Genomic DNA, 17,130 nt, shown 5'->3' with positions numbered 1-17,130 from the left:
CTTGCTGTAAGAAGCAATTGCTCATAGTCAGAGTCAATATGTAACACACAATCTTCTTGTAATCTTCTTGGCAAAACCGAGACTCAGGTTGAACGTCTTAGACCCGTTTGGGCCTCATTTTCACCCGAATGGACCTGTGACCCATTACTCGTCGACTGAACTTGAGAGCGGGTTGAGGAATTAGGCCCGATATGACTTGGTTCGGTTGAGTCGTTGGACTCGGGTTGAACCGATGATGTAGGTTCAGAGCTTGGGCTACCCGGGTTGCTTCTAGACGTTTCTTCAATGGTGGGTTCGATTTGACCAGTTCCATTGTCAACCGCACCCCCCCAAACAATAGAAAACATACCCGGCTCGTAGTCATTCTTCTCGACTTTCTTTACCCAATTCCACCCTTTGTTTTCGTCAAACACAACGTCTCGACTAACAACAATTTTCCGGGTGTTCGGATCGAAGAGACGGTATGCTTTTGAACCCGTCTCCGACCCGAGATAAACGAGCTGTCTTGACCTATCATCAAGTTTCTTTAGATGTACACTATCAAGTTTAGCATACGCCATGCACCCAAATACTCGAACGTGTTCAATAATCGGTTTCTTTTTCTTGAACCGTTCATGTGGAGTTTGATCAACCAAGGCCCGGGTTGGAACCCGATTGATTAAAAAGGTTGAATGTCGGACCGCTTCTCCCCACATATAATTTGGTACCTGCATTGCCTTTAGAATACTCCGCATCATCCCCATTAAAGTTCTGTTTCGCCTTTCTACCACGCCATTTTGTTGCGGCGTGTACAGGGCGGTTAAATGCCGAATAATTCCACTTTCATCGCAGAACCGATTGAAATCACGTGAAGTGAATTCTCCTCCCCTATCGGTTCGGAGAGTTTTCATTGGTAAACTCGCCCCCGTCTCGATTAGGGCTTTAAACCTCTTAAAACTTTCAAATGCTTCACCTTTTTCTTTCAATAAAAATGTCCACATATATCGTGAGTAATCGTCTATAATAACAAAGACATACCTATTACCCAAGATAGAGGATGGGGTTATTGGACCGCACAAATCACCATGAACTAACTCCAAAGGTTGGGATGCTCTAAACGAGGATGTAGCCGGAAATGAACGCCTCGTTTGTTTAGCCACCAAACACGATTCACACAACTGATTTTCGTGTTCAACATGTGGTAAACCTCGTACAAGATCCTTCTTAGCCATCGATTTCATTAACTCGAAATTGATGTGCACAAGTCTTGCGTGCCAACGTCATGCATCATCTTTGATCTTTGATTGCAAACACACGGGAACTCCAATCTTCATTCGTATTTTGTAAAGTCGGTTTGCGGATCTCTTGACCTTCATGAGTAACCTCCCGTTCTCATCGTACATGGTCAGAAGATCGTGTTTCATCCGAATGTCACATCCGGACTCCGTTGCATGACCGAGACTTATTATATTACTTTTTAACTCCGGATTGTAATAAATCTCGGTTAGCAAGTCTTGGTCACCCGATTTTCCTTGGAAAAGAATTGAGCCTTTTCCCTTGATTTGAACAATGACCCATATCCGAACTTAACCCTCCCGGTTATGTTCTCGTTTAACTCTAAAAAATACGACCGGTTTCCCGTTATATGATTACTTGCCCCATTATCCAAATACCATACATCATCTTCGACCCGCTCGGTCTCGTATTTCTTTGGTATTAGGTTTTGTTTATTTAAGAACACAACTTGATGCATATACACCGCATCATCAAAATTTTCATGGGCTTCGGTTTTTGTTTGCTTCTTGAACCTTTTGAACTCGGTCCGGGCAACCGGATGCAAAGTGACCAAACTAGTCACATCGGTAACAAAATCTTTGATCGATCTTTCTTCACCCTTACTTTTCCCCGAATTGATAACCCTTGTTCGGTACTAGGGGTTCGGTATTGGCCATTGAAACGGCCTCGACCGCGACCTCGACCTCCTCGTCCTCGTCCCCCATTAGATTCAAAACTTCTATGGCTTGATGAATCATATTTACCGAATAAAAGTTTACCTTGGTCACCCCCTTGAATTTCTTCTTCTCGGATTCGCTCCTCATAGGCTCGGAGTCGGCCTACGACATCTTCAAATCTCGTTTTATTGAGATCCAACATTTGCTCAAGTGAAGCAACCATTTGAATATACTTCGATCTTGGAAGACTTTTGAGAAACTTCTTTACCAACCTTGCTTCATCTATAACTTCGCCGAGAGCTGCGGATTTCAAGGCAATGCTCGATAACTTGCCCGCAAAGTTATCAATGGAATATGACTCGTTCATCTTCATTTTGTTAAATTCCATTGACAAGGTTTGGAGACGTGCTTCTCTAACCCGTTCAACACCTAAGTGTCGGGTTTTAATCGAATCCCACATGGCTTTAGCAGTTTCTTGATCTCCAATTTGCATTATCAAGGTTTCGAGTATGGATTGAAACAACAAAGCCATAGCCATATCATTTTTGTCTTCATCGGGGACACCCGAGTTGATGGTGTCCCAACTTTGTGAACTCTTAGGACTATTTCATCCTCATATCCCACACGGTATAGTTTGTTGCAGTTAGCATTGGACATTGAACGGAAGATGGTCCGTTCTCTTTCCCCTTTGGCGGCGGCGGTGGAGTCGTGTCACCCATGGCTACTCAAACCCAACCTGTTTGAATAAAGTAACAATTAGAACGAACTATGCGATCGACAATGACAACAACTTCTTTTGGAGATCAAACCAACTTGTTCGATCAACCACGGCAACAACTTCTTCAGGAAATCAAACCAACTTGTTCGATCGATACACCTTCTTTGTTGGCCGTTAATTATCGCGTTTTTGAACCGAGCTCTGATACCAATTCAAGAATGATAAACGATAATTAACGCACAACTTAGAAATAACCGACTTATATTATAACCAGAAAATATAACTCAAAAAACTGATTACAATAACTTTGGTAGTGATGGTGGTGATTGTTGTGTTTGTTGTTGTTGTTGTGTTGTGTCTAACACTAACTTTGTACATGTATTTATACTAGTAACCCAACTTGGTCACCAAACACAATATGTGGTCACCACTCAACTTGGCCACCAAGGTGAACTTGGGCAACAAGGTCAACTTGGCCAACAAGGTGAACTTGGCCACCAAGCATATGGAATGTTTCATAATACCCCTTAGACTTTAACCGACTTGTTAAAACCTCTTAGGCCCGGTTCACCGACTTGTGACCCGGAATAGAAATTAATCCAACATAAAAGAATATGTTTATCAATAACTATCACTATGATTCAAAACTTAATAAAATATATCTTAGTACTGCATTATATTGATTTAATATCTGGATATCTATCTCCCTATCTGGTACTAGTTTGGTGGATTGTGTTTTATATTTCTAACTGAAATTAACTTTTAGGTTTGAGACGGAATTTATTGAGGAAATTGTGAGCGAAATCTACAGTAGATTAGGTGAACCATTAGGGACTACTGCACCGCACAACCTTATTGGGATTAAATATCACGCTGACTTCATTATTTCATGGCTAAATGACGGATTCTCGCATACATCCGACATTCTCACTGTTTGGGGTATGGGCGGGATAGGGAAGACATCTTTAGCCAACTATATATACAAGTTACATCGTCATGAATACACAAGCCGCAGCTTTGTTGGAGATATCAGCAGGAGATGTGCTGGAAATTATCGCGGATTGCTTGATGTACAAAAGCAACTTTGTGACGACATTTCAAAAACAAGTGTGATTCAAGTTCATGATGTTTCTGTATACACCTCTAAGATTGAGAAGGCACTTACTCGAGAAAAGGTGTTACTAGTTCTTGATGATGTTGATAGTCTTGACCAATTGGATGCTTTACTTGGAAACAAAGGTTTTCATTGTGGAAGCAAAATCATAATAACAACCAAGGACGCATCCTTGATCGAGAGGTGTGCACTATTCAAAGAAAATGTTAAACCCAAGCATACAAAGTGTATACTTAAAGGCTTATCCACGAATGCATCTCTAAAGCTTTTATGTCATCATGCATTCATGTGCAACCATCCCAATGAAGGTTTTGAAGAGGTATCCCGAAGACTTGCAATGTATTGTGAAGGACATCCATTGGCTCTTCAGGTTCTAGGCAAGTCTTTACATAAACGAGATGTAGGTGAGTGGGAGGATTCAATAGAATTGCTAAAGAAAGAACCTCATTCCCACATAAATAACGTCTTGAAAATGAGCTTTGACACTTTGCCATTTGAAAATGATAAGGAGTTGTTTAAGCATATTGCCTGTTTTTTTGTGGGAATGGATAGAGATTTGGTTGAATTAATATTGAATGCATGTGATATAAACACAAGATCTGGGATCACGAATCTCATTGATAGGTGTCTTCTTAGTGTCAGACGGAATAACGAATTGACAATGCATTCATTGATACAAGATATGGGAAGATATTTAGTACGCCAGGAATCACCTCACAGGCCATGGGAGCGAAGTCGATTATGGTGTCATGATGAGTCATTCAAAGTGTTGGAACAAAAAAAGGTAAGAGGCAATGCATGCATTTTTTAAGTATATATTTTTTTGTATATATACAAAACTCGTTTCTTATTTTGTTATTGCATTTGCTTCCACTCAGGGCACGGAAAATTTGTTAGGCCTTGCTCTTGACATGAAAATGCTTGAGAAAGAGATGTTAAGTGGATCATTACAGCTGAAAACAGATGCATTAAGTAAGATGGATAATCTAAAGCTTCTACAACTTAATCATGTGAATATCAATGGGTCTTATAAGAATATTTCAAAAGAACTAAGATGGTTGCGCATGCATGGTTTCTGTTTGAAGTCTTTACCTTCAGAATTACCGATGGAAAAGGTGGTTGTTCTTGACATGTCGCATAGCAATATTGAATCATTTGACATGTCTTATAGTAGGTCACAAAGATTTGTGAGCAGACTAAAGGTAACTAAGAGAATTTAGTTTATCTACTTCACTTCTTATTGTTATTTTGTGTTGAGTTAACCACATTCACTAACTGTAAGCTTAAACATATATATCTCCACTTCAGGGGGTGGTTGGATCAAACTCAAAAAACAAACAATATTTGCTTGGATCATTGAAGATTCTTGATCTGAGTTTCTGTGAACAACTTCGTAGTCTCCACGGCTTTTTCGAACTCCCAATACTCGAGAAGCTGATAATTGCAAATTGCACAAGTTTGATTCAGGTCAGTAAATCCATAGAACATTGTGTGGAACTTGTCTTCGTTGATCTAAGTCATTGCAAGAAGCTTAAAAAGCTTCCAAGAACTATAGGCAAGCTAAAGAAGCTCAAAACATTATTATCAAATGGTTGTGAACTTCTTGTTTTCCCAATTGAGTTGATAGACATGGATTCGTTACAAAGGCTTGAGGCAGATAACATTGGCATAAACTCACAGATCTCATGTTCTGCCGGTATGGGGGTCATACCAAGAGATACAAGGTCTTTTATGAGCAATTTACCGATATCATTGGTGCACTTGTCCCTTAAAAATAGTAACCTGTCCAACAAATCTTTTCCCATGGACTTCAGTAGCCTCATCGTGCTAAAGAAGCTGTATTTAGATGGCAATCCAATAGTTTCATTGCCCAGTTGTGTGAGAACCCTTCCTAGGTTGGAGTTACTTAGTATGGCTGAGTGTGCAATGTTGAAAACAGTTGCACGTCCTCCACCTACACTAACGGTGTTATCTCTCACTTCTCATTCTGAAATGTCACAACCCGATTCATATATGTTTTATCCGCAAGCCAAGCATAGAAATTCGGTCAACCAAATTTTGTTCCATCCTCAAATGTCACTACTCAGGTTAGAACTGCCTTGGCAACTTTTAGGGAACTCATCCTTTGAAATTGAAGGTATGGTCAAAATCCAGTGTATGGCAGATGTTGAGGAAAAGGTATTACTTAGTTTGGGATGGACTTATTTACGGCCCATACAAGATCAGCAGGTGAAGACGTCGCATCTAATTATAGAAGCACTAGAAACAAACGTTCAGGTTTTCCTATAATTGTTAATCACACCTTTCAATATATATATGAATGAATATGTGTTTGTTTGTTTGTTTGTATTGTAAATTAACTAAGGTGGTATTGGGCAGTTGTATTATGAATTTGGAATATTCAGCACATTTTATTGGGGAAAGGAGATTCCAAATTGGGTTGAATGTAGAAGCAATGGATCGTCGATATCATTTACCATCCCATCGTCTCCTAAAAAGCTTAGAGGACTCAATTTTTGGTTTCTACAGAAGTATAAAGTTTTGTGTATGGACTCAGTGCCATTCATTGTAATTAGAAATAGGACAAAGAACCAAACTTGGATATATGATCATTATATTCCCTTGGTCAATGTTGCTGAAGAGTGCATGATATTTTTAAGCCATTGGATGTTTGGGAAGGAAGAGATAGAAGATGGTGATCAACTTACTATTACTATAGGAAAGAAAGATGAAAATTATAACTGTATGGAGGCAGAGTGTGGGATTGGTCTTGTGTATGATGAAGGTGAAAAGAATGAGGAAGAAGACGCATTGAGTTATTACAAGTCATGGAATCACATCATTAGTGGAGAGCTCTTTAGCTTTCAGTTAACAACAGGAGAATACATCCTAAACCACTATTTTTTGCGCCGCTATGATATTTTTCAAAATTATGGTCCTTTTGTTGCAGATGGTGCCCGTGCTAAAGGTATATTTCATTACTGTATTAGACTTGGGCTAGCCTAAAGGAGATACACTTGTCTCCTTTTGACAAATTGTTTTAGACAATAATTTGTTGCCACAGGAACATGCTATTACAACTTCGTCGAAGTGGATTTTCATTAACAAACATATTACATTTTCTCTATTCTTTCAGGAGGGATCAACTTTAGAGCTTTCTCTCAGCCCAAATCTGATTCGGTTGGTGGAGAATCAGATGTTCATGAACTTTGTGGGCCTTGATCGGTTATTACAAGTCATGGAATTACATCATTGGTGGTGACCTACAGGAGAATACATCCTAGACAAGTAGACAACCATAGATTTTTCTCCTCTTCTGCTGACTTATCAATTTCATATTTTTCTCTGTTTGTTGCATCTGGCACCAAGTATAAAGGGATATGCCATTTTATAAATTTGTTTTTCATATAACCATTCTTTTGTTGTAGGGACGGCTTGTTCTGTAAAATATTCTGTTGGGTCTTATATGCCAAGAAAGTTATAATATCACACAAATTAATGATACTATTTATATAACATTACAAGTTGGTTAAACATTGTTTTTTCCCATAGGGATAACTAGCAAATAAATTGTCTTCTATTTGTTAATACGAAGAGCGAATTTGGCCCTCAAACCCCTTGTGATCATGTGAACTAAAAGTAAACACAAGCGGATATGTTTTCACAATGTAACCACTTAACAAGAGCTACAATCCCGCCTGCCTACCTACATTAATACCAATCATTCATGTACAATAATAGCAACTCAAAATTCTTTGTTTCGCCACCCAAAACGGACAACGTCCACTCAAATCTCACAATGCCCAACGTAACATCCTTCCCATTTTATTTTACACTACGTTCTGGTTCAAACTTCAAATACACAACTAAGCGGGCCAAATTCAATTCTTAGTATATTCCGATTTACCAGGCCATCCATTGTAAGTCCAATAACACACAATTTGTGTATGTATTAAGATAAAATTGCTGAGCCCAGATCCACCACTCTTGTCAGCATTGATCACAAAGGGTTAGCATTAAGAGATGAAAAAGTCAGTCAACCATAACAGAAAAGTCAAAACTGGCCAAAAAAGTCAACTTTGACCAGAAATTCTATTTATCCCAGACCCATTATCAAATTTAAGTATCCGTACCCCGGCTCTCTGGCTTTCAAAATCCTGCAGATGGCCATTTTTCCCATCAAATTTAAGAGTTGTTCATTTAAGTTGTACCGTCTATTCATTTTGCTGTAAAAATTGGACCCTGCATTTGTGCAGCCCTTCTTTAGTTCGACTCTCAATGAAAGCACCAATTGTTAAGACCGTGCTCGATATGGTCAATCTCCCATGAACAACAAGAACTGAGACAATTTTCTGATTTTAATTCCAAACTCAAAAGTAGTTATAGAAAAAATCAAACTTGGGAAACTAGAAACAAATCTTTTAAAAACTACCGAGAAATTCAAAATACTAAAAATAAGTAAATCAAATAATAACTTAATCTTGAGATCTTCATTTAACCTTAGAGTTGGTCTGGTAAACGGGTCACCCATTTGGACCTGCGGTTTTGATTATGGGCCTGCAGGGTTTCCACTCGGGTCTGCACCGGTTGGGCCAATCACCAATGGGGCTCGCTACATCAGAATCGAGCGTTTTATAACACCTGTATAAGGCAACAAAAAGGCTAGAAATAATAACGTAAAGACTAGAGAGTTTCGATCACTGCAAAGATCTACAAATGTAAAAATGTAGGAAGGATATAAATGGCCACAAAGTCAGCAAGACACTGTTTCATGTCATAATGTTTACATTCCTCTTCAAGAATATTATTATAATCATCACCAAGAAAAAATCACATACCATAGTAGGCTTCTCAGACAGCAAATTCATATTCATAACAATGATTTAGTCTATGAAAACAAATAACATTCACTAATTAATAAGCTCCTGTATGAGCAGAGTTCCTCTTCTAATGCTGTTTCGTCAAACTGCCTATTAAGATTTCCAACATCTGAATGAAGTTCAAGGGGTTGACTGAGAATCTATGAGTTTAAACAGGATTCGGCTATTAAAATTCCCAATCTTTTATATCATAGTTATATATATAGTCTCGGTAGTTAGGCTAAAATTGTCAATTTAAGCCAAAAGTTTGTTTTAATTTATTATTACTTTTTCCTTGCCTGAAAGACATTGTGGTTTGTATGTTTTTTGCTATCACAATTCACATGTATCGGTTGTTATAGCGAAGGTTGGTACCGTACGGGCACAACAAAGAAACAAACCAAGACTTACTAAGCTTTCTCGCCACGTTTCCACCGCAACGCAGGGGTAAAATCCCACCAGTACGTTACCATAAAATTAAGGGACTTTCTAGTAATTTTTCATTCCTTTTTACATGAACCACACATTTTTTATCTTTTGTAATAAGTACATTTCCACACAATTTCCAGATCGACAGTACTGATGACGACATTTCAGTCTTGGTCAATCTCCCCTTACAATAAAACACTGGATTTTTATAATAACTGAAACACTCCATCCAGCAAACCACTCATCCCTTCCCAGTTCTAGTTCACCACAATGGTAATTCTCAATGATGTTTTCGGAGAATCATCATCAAGTAACACATCATATGACGTATTTTTAAGTTTTCGAGGTGTTGATACCCGTCTTAGTTTTGTCGATCACCTCTACAACGCTCTCCTGGAGGCTAATCTCAAAACCTTTTTAGATGATGATGAGATCAAGGCCGGAGAAGATCTGAAACCAGAATTGGAGAGGGCTATTAAAGCATCCAAAGCTTCCGTTATAGTGTTGTCTCCGAATTACGGGTCTTCAACATGGTGTCTTGATGAACTTGTGCTGATCCTTGAGCAACGTTTGACCTCCAACCATCTGGTTATCCCCATATTTTATCATGTTGAGCCCACTCATGTCAGGAAGCAAGAAGGTAGCTTCGGCGTTGCAATGGCAGTGCATAGAAAGAGAATGGAGGCAGAAGCGAACCCAGAGAAAAGATGTCAATGGGCTCAAAAGATCGATCGATGGAGCATAGCGCTTACGCTCAGTTAAAAGGGAAGGACCTCAAGGGCAGGTAACTCACTTCCTTAAATTTATTTTCAGAATTATGTTTCGGTATATATAAATATATTAGAAAAATCGTCCCAAAGCAAACCCGTGAGTTTCTAGATAGGCAATCCATTGGGGGCAAAGCAGACAACATCCTGGCATGGTTTACTTGGGTTGTTAGTACAAATAGTTTTTATTTACAACATCAACCAAGATTCCTATTAAAACGGAATGAACAGGTGTGAACTACCCAAACTTAATGTTAATCATAAGTTAACATAGTACTATTTAAGAAAAAGGCATGCATACATGATACATGGCTAATTAACAAAAACATAATATAATATTTAACAATTTCATGCACATATATAACACTGAATATATATTAGTTTGGCAAAGAAGAAACTTGCTTAATGTTACTGTCAAATATATGGTATTATAAATTATTCAGTCTTTTAATCATTTGAATCTAGTTTATTGGTTTTGTGAATCTCACTGAACCATTATTTCTCAGGAAAGAGACTGAGTTTATCAGAGAGATCGTAACAAACATCCATCGTAGTTTATGTGGACACTTACAAAGTGTGCTACCATTACTTTTTGGGATGGAAGATTCCATTGACTTCATTACCTCATGGTTGAAAGATGGATCCTCATATAAAGCAGACATTCTCACTATCTTGGGTATGGGCGGGATCGGCAAGATATCTTTGGCCAGATATGTCCACGGGTCACATTATCGTTTATTCACCAAAAGCAGCTTTATCGAATGTATTGGTGAGAAATGTGCTGCACACGTTGGTGGACTACTTGATCTACAAAAACAACTTTTTGATGACATTTCAAAAACAAGTCAGATTCAACCTCGTGATAGTTTGGCTTACACATCTATGATTGAGAATGGACTAACTCGTAAGAAGGTGTTTATAGTTCTTGATAATATTGATAGTGTCGACCAGTTGCACGCATTACTTGGAAAGAAAGGTTTTTATCCGGGAAGCAAAATAATAATAACCACCAAAGACGTATCATTGATAGAGAAATATGTACCAATCAATCCGTCAGTTAGACCGAAGCATACAAAGCTCTTACTTGAAGGCCTACAAAAGAAAGCAGCATTACAACTTTTAAGTCAGCATGCATTCATGAGCAATGGTCCCAAAGAGGGTTATGAAGTAGTATCAAAACAACTTATGGCATATTGTAAAGGACATCCCTTGGCTATTAAAGTTTTGGGTGAGTGATGCAGGAGCATCTCCTAATTTAAATTATGATTTTTATTATCTTTTAATATTTTGTGTTTATCTTGTTTCCAAGTTTATCTCATTTTTATTTTAGTATAAGTTAGGGTTTAAGGTTATGTATTATTTAGTTTTTGATTAAGTTTGATATTATAAGAACATTGTTCTTTGAAACTTTGGTTCGGTTTTATGGTATTTGTTAATCATGAGTCTCTCGAGCCATTGATTGCTTCCGAAACTGCATCAGTTGGTATCAGAGCTTTTGGTTCTCAAATGGCTTGGCGTGGTGTTGAATACTTGCTTGATCGTAGAGCCGCCGACCGAGGCAACGATCGAAGTATTTCTATTCACGTGCTCGTGGAGAAGATCGATGTCCTACTCGCAGAGTCGCCGACCGAGGCAGCGGTAGAGTCTGTTCCGACCCGCGGGATCTTATGGAGATCCAACGACTCCGACAACGAGTCCGCGATCTTGAAGAGATCAAACGACTCTGAAAACGAGTCCGCGATCTCGAATTACAACGGGAGATGCGCAAGACGGAAACCGAGTCGAGCAGCAGCCGTTCAGCCGTCACCCACCCCGGTTCTGTGAATCGATCTATCTCGAAGAGTGTTTATCGGAAGACGAACCCAGATTCGATGAAGATGGGATTGATTTCGATGAAGAAGAATTTTGGCAGGTGAAAAATATTCTTAGCGGAGGTGATGAATCAGTTCCCAATAATTGTAATGTTGAAGATGGTGATTCCGTGGTGGCTATGGGTGAAAAACCGAATGGAGATGGAAGTCACAAGGTTTGTTTGGAAATTCCGTTATTCAAGGCTCCTGATTTGGACTTGGATCATTGAGCCAATAAATCAGGTAACTAAAATTCAAATGAATATTATTTCGTCAAATAATGTTGACTTTCCTAATATTCAAAATGGTATGGATATTCACGTGGGATATAACATTTGCATAACTTCCATGCATGACCTTTTTAATCATCATGATGCGCATGGGGATAAAATAGTTCATATTAATCAAACATTTAACACTCCCAGTCCACAAGAATTAATAAGCAACATTAAATGGCTGTTTAGCAAGCTAAATCAAAACGATATCATGAGAGAAAATAAGGAGCTTAAAAGCGATGATGATGGGTCACGTCATGAGTCGTCTCTCAAGGCCCAACCAACACCGGTATCCCAAATTATCATTAAGGCATCAAGTGGAACATGGGAAGCTACCAACTATGATAGCCCACGAAAAGGCTTTGATATTTGTAAATGCGTGAGCCCAAAATTGATAGCAAACAAGAATCGGTTCAGCCATCCCTTCGACCCAGGACCACCTGGTTCAGAGTGCGGCCAAACAACCAGTGAAGTTGGATTGTCTAGTGAGCTAAGAGAGAAGATACTTAATAAGAATTGGGTCGACCTTCCGTTTGATCCTGGTGGCTTTTTGAAGGCAAAACTCAAGGACGAGTTTTTTTCGAAGACGAGGAGTATGATGCAGATTTCTCTCTTTATTAGGATTATAGTTTTTAATATCTTTTATTATCTTATGTTTATTTAGTTTCCATGTTTATCTCTTTTTCGTTTTAGTATAAATAGGGTGTTAGGGTTTATTTGTTAGTTTTTGTTTTGAGTTTAATATAAAGAACATTGTTCTTTAGAACCTTTGGTTCTGTTTATCGTCTTTGATTAATAATGAGTCTCTCGAGCCATTGATCTCTTCCGAAACTGCATCAGTTGGTATCAGAGCTTTTGGTTCTCAAATGGATCGACGTGATGATGAATACTTGTTTGCTCGTAAATTCGCCGCCCGAGGCAACGACATAAGTATATTTGATTCACGTGCCCACGATAGAGATTGGTATTCTACTTGCAGAGTCGCCGCGAGAGGCAGCAATGGAATCTATCCTGAGCCGCGGGATCTTAAGATTAAAAGACTCCGACAACGAGTACACGACCTCGAGTTACGGCACGAGATTCGGCGACTCAAGCAACGGATCCAAGATCTTAAGGCATCGTCGACTTGGAAGGAAACGGAACCGGAAGAACCCGTCGGGGACGAGTTAACCGGGATGAGGAGCATCCTCCCAGTGGTGACACTATCTATAATTCTCTGCCCGTGTATGATGATTACCGGGACGAGGATTGGTATTCTTGGATGTATGGTGAATCTTTGGACCAAAAGATGACGAAGATGACGGAATACACGAGAAAGCCTCCTAGCATGTTTTTCGATTTCTTGAAGGAGGATAATGTAGTTGGTGGTGATACGGTGGTCTCTGGTGGCGAGACGATGGCTAAGAATGGTGGTTCAGTCATAATTAGAGATCGTCGAACCACGATAAAAGGTAACTTGAATTTTTCTAGTGGCCCGGTAGTAATAAAAAAACCACCTCCGCAAAGAGATAAGTGGGACTGTAATGTGGTTAACATCGGTGGCTCAATGGTGGTCAGATTGAAACCGACGTAAAACCGGTTTGTTTAGAAAGCCCGAATGTCATGCCGGTAGTTGTGTTTAAATGGAATGTCGAGACAAAATATGTGGGATATTTTTTGAAATCTCCCATTCAAATTAATATAAAGATTATGACTAAATCAGTGGATGATTTACATGATCTTGATGATAGAATATGTGATATGAATGATATAATGTCATGTAGGCCACATGGATTCAAAATCCCATGGCAAGTCACTACAATGTCGGTTAAAAGTTTAGCGCCATTGGAAATAAATAATTGGAATTTAGATCATGGGAAAATTGGAGGCCAAGCTACTACTGTTAATATATTTTATTTTGGAGAATGGAAATACCGAAATAAATTTATGGGTGCAAATATGTGGAATGAATATTTATTTTACAACTTGAGAAGTGGTGAACCTGTGGAGAACGAGGAAACTCGATTGTTATACCACTCTTCCCATATTGATCAAAATGCAAAGAAAGAAACCGATTTTTTCGATGTTCTCAAGACTCGAGGACGAGTCCTTTTTAAAGATGGGGAGAAGGAAGTGGAGAGATCCAACAACCCAATAGACCCATGTGATGTTCAGAGGCGCGCGAGATGATTTGTGAAGTTGAGTTGTTTGGGCAAGTCGTGATGACACCAAATAAGAATCGAGTTGATATCCCTTTCGACCCAGGTGTGGGCTGATTCTAAAAGCAAAACTCGAGGACGAGTTTTTCAAAGATGGGGAGTATGATGCAGGAGCATCCTCTAATTTAAATTATGATTTTTATTATCTTTTAATATTTTGTGTTTATCTTGTTTCCAAGTTTATCTCATTTTTATTTTAGTATAAGTTAGGGTTTAATGTTATGTATTATTTAGTTTTTGATTAAGTTTGATATTATAAGAACATTGTTCTTTGAACCTTTGGTACGGTTTTATGGTATTTGTTAATCATGAGTCTTCCGAGTCATTGATTGCTTCCGAAACTGCATCAGTGAGTCTTTGTGTAACAAAACTATAGCTGAATGGGAGGATTGTGTGGCAGGACTGAAGGAAGAAACTAATTCACGTATTATGGACGTCTTGAATATGAGCTTTGACGCTATACAATCCAACAATGACAAGGAATTGTTTAAGCATATTGCATGCTTTTTCATCCAGAAAGACAGAGTCTTTGCTGAAACATTATTGAACTCATGTGGTATCCGCACAACAGGGATCATAAATCTTATTGATAAATGCCTTGTTACGATTGGCCCAAATAACATTTTAATGATGCATCAACTGATTCAGGAGATGGGAAGAGATGTAGTACGCCAAGAATCACCTCACAAGCCTGAGGAGCGAAGCCGATTATGGTGTCATGAAGAGTCATTCAATGTGTTGGAAAAAAACAAGGTAAGTAGTCATGTATACTTGTAGTGTATAATGGTGCAAGTTGCAAGTCTTTTCATTCTATATCTACAAATTTACTTAAGGTTTTTAATCTTTTAGTCTTGGCTTTCTTTTTAGGGTACAAGAAATGTCAAGGGCCTTGCCCTAGACATGAAAATACTTGCGATGGAGATGTTATGTATATCAATTAAGTTAGAGACATCTGTATTGAGTAAGATGCCTAATCTAATGCTACTATAGCTCAATTTTGTGCAACTTAGTGGATCTTATAAGAACTTTCCTAAAAAATTAAGATGGTTATGTATGCATGGGTTCCCTTTAAAGTCTATGCCTTTAGACTTACCAATGGAGAATCTGGTTTTTCTTGACATGTCCTACAGCAATATTGAATCTTTTGACATGACTTGCTACTCACAACCACCTGCGAAGAGGCAAAAGGTGAGAAATTTGAAGCATCTACACCGACTTTTAATACTCATTCCTCCATGTTAGGTTAATACAATTTACTAAAATGTTTACTTATTTCTAATTCTATAGGTAATCGGATCGTGCTCAAAAGACAAAAAGTTGCTTGGATCATTGAAGTCTCTTACTTTGAGTTTCTCTGGACAACTTCGTAGAATCGGAGGCTTTTCTGAACTCCCTGCACTTCAGAGGATAATTTCTATAAAATGCAGAGATTTGATAGATATATGTGAATCAATTGACCAATGTGTTGAACTTGTCTATATTGATTTGAGTTACTGCAAAAAGCTTAAAAGGGTTCCAAAAACTATAGGTAGGTTACATAAGATTAAAACATTATTTTTAAATGGTTGTGATCTTCTCGAGCTTCCAATAAAAAAGAGGGATATGCATCCGTTGGAAGTATTCAATTCGAAAATTGTTAGCACATACTCACAAAACAATTCATGTGCCACTGTAGAGGCTATACCGAGTGACTCGAAGTTCTTTGTGGTATCTTTACCTAACTCATTAGGAAGGTTGTCTCTTGCAAATAGCAATCTATCCAACGAATCATTTCCCATGGACTTCAGTTGCCTATCCACGTTAAAGGATTTATGTTTGGATGGCAATCCAGTCGTTTCTTTGCCCAATTGTGTGAGAACCCTTCCTAGTCTTGAGTCACTTGGTATGAGCAACTGTCGGAAGCTGATGTCAGTTGAGCATCCTCCATGCACGCTAAGAAAGCTGAATCTCTATAATAATTGTTGGAAACCGGGCTATAAGAACTTGCTACGGAAAATTGCCTTCGATCCAGAAATGGCCCCACTCGAGTTAATAGCAGACGGGAATTTACTAGCACCTTCTTCATTTGAAATTGAAGGCATGGTTAAAATCCAACTAATGGCAGGTGTTGATAGAAAGGTATTGCGCAGTTTGGGCTGGCCAAATTCTTGGCCCACTGAAGAAAGGTGCATGGTAACTAGTTATAATTATGGAGGACAAGAGGAATCTCATATCCAGGTATTCCCCTAGTTAACTATCTAACTTTTGTGTGAACCTATAGATATTTCTTCATGTTTTGGTGTTTAGCGGAAACCGTATTAAATTACACTAGTGAATCTAATACAATATTAAGGCCGTTAATCCAACATCCATACCCAACCTGTCAAAATAGTATTGAATGACAGAAACAAGTTAAATCAAGGATGCATAATTCAAGGGTTCTACATTTAACTTCATAAATGTTTCCCAAAATATTAGTCTTGTCTTTAATGCTCTTAATTTCTATTAGTAATTATTTTTTGGTATTTAAGTCTTGTAATAGAAACTAGAAAAAAACATGGATGAATAAAAATAGGGTGCTGCTAAACGTACCCCCCTTTACTTCATTTTTACTAAATATACTCCCCCCTGAACTTATTACATAAATTACAAGTAGCTCTTAACATTATTTATATACGTATTAGTCCCTACAACATTACTTTCATTTGATAACTTCCACTACATATATCAAATTAAAAACTATCAAGTATTACTATTAATTTAATTTTTTTAATATTAATATTTTTAATATTAATATTATAAATATTTATAATATCTTTTTTTAATTTTAATAGTATATATATTTATAATATCCTTATTTTACCACTTTATCTTTTACAAAATAAACCAAAAACCTAAAACCCTAAACCCGAAACCCGAAACCCTAAACCCTAAACCCAAAACCCTAAACCCTAAAACCTAAACCCGAAACCGAACCCTAAACCCTAAACCCGAAACCCGAAACCGAACC

The 17,130-nt window shown here is 38.1% G+C and overlaps 2 protein-coding genes and 1 pseudogene across 3 annotated transcripts; all 3 read left to right on the top strand.

Moving 5' to 3' along the window:
* Positions 1 to 2,711: 2,711 nt before the first annotated feature.
* On the top strand, positions 2,712 to 4,516 carry LOC143603533 (disease resistance protein RUN1-like). The gene is made up of 3 exons (XM_077080312.1): positions 2,712 to 2,761; positions 3,416 to 4,387; positions 4,444 to 4,516. Exons 1-3 carry the CDS (start codon positions 2,712 to 2,714, stop codon positions 4,514 to 4,516), a joined length of 1,095 nt encoding a protein of 364 aa, XP_076936427.1.
* LOC143603535 (uncharacterized) lies at positions 3,812 to 7,351 on the top strand. Its single transcript, XM_077080315.1, has 4 exons — positions 3,812 to 4,965; positions 5,072 to 6,040; positions 6,143 to 6,731; positions 6,900 to 7,351. The coding sequence occupies exons 1-4, from the start codon at positions 4,558 to 4,560 to the stop codon at positions 6,983 to 6,985; spliced, it is 2,052 nt and encodes a 683-aa protein (XP_076936430.1). The 5' UTR covers positions 3,812 to 4,557; the 3' UTR covers positions 6,986 to 7,351.
* A 1,910-nt stretch (positions 7,352 to 9,261) lies between these two features.
* On the top strand, positions 9,262 to 16,603 carry LOC143603531 (disease resistance protein RPV1-like; annotated as a pseudogene). The gene is made up of 5 exons (XR_013148075.1): positions 9,262 to 9,835; positions 10,325 to 11,050; positions 14,492 to 14,894; positions 15,009 to 15,329; positions 15,429 to 16,603. The product of XR_013148075.1 is annotated as a disease resistance protein RPV1-like (transcript).
* Positions 16,604 to 17,130: the final 527 nt, after the last annotated feature.

The sequence above is a fragment of the Bidens hawaiensis genome, unplaced genomic scaffold, assembly GCF_021521415.1.
Source record: "Bidens hawaiensis isolate Kalapana, Puna unplaced genomic scaffold, B.hawaiensis_p1.1 tig00062101_1, whole genome shotgun sequence".
NCBI classification, from domain to species: Eukaryota; Viridiplantae; Streptophyta; class Magnoliopsida; order Asterales; family Asteraceae; genus Bidens; species Bidens hawaiensis.
Note: the sequence above shows the minus strand (reverse complement) of the source record. Positions and strands in the feature narration are given on the sequence as shown.

Bases quoted from the DNA above. Each gene is read 5' to 3' on its own strand.
- LOC143603533 (XM_077080312.1), top strand. From the start codon at position 2,712: ATGACAACAACTTCTTTTGGAGATCAAACCAACTTGTTCGATCAACCA. The intron at 2,762-3,415 runs GCAACAACTTCT...ATTAACTTTTAG, and splicing joins AACTTGTTCGATCAACCACG to GTTTGAGACGGAATTTATTG. The intron at 4,388-4,443 runs GTGTCTTCTTAG...CATTGATACAAG, and splicing joins ATCACGAATCTCATTGATAG to ATATGGGAAGATATTTAGTA.
- LOC143603535 (XM_077080315.1), top strand. From the start codon at position 4,558: ATGCATGCATTTTTTAAGTATATATTTTTTTGTATATATACAAAACTC. The intron at 4,966-5,071 runs GTAACTAAGAGA...TCTCCACTTCAG, and splicing joins GATTTGTGAGCAGACTAAAG to GGGGTGGTTGGATCAAACTC. The intron at 6,732-6,899 runs GTATATTTCATT...CTATTCTTTCAG, and splicing joins AGATGGTGCCCGTGCTAAAG to GAGGGATCAACTTTAGAGCT.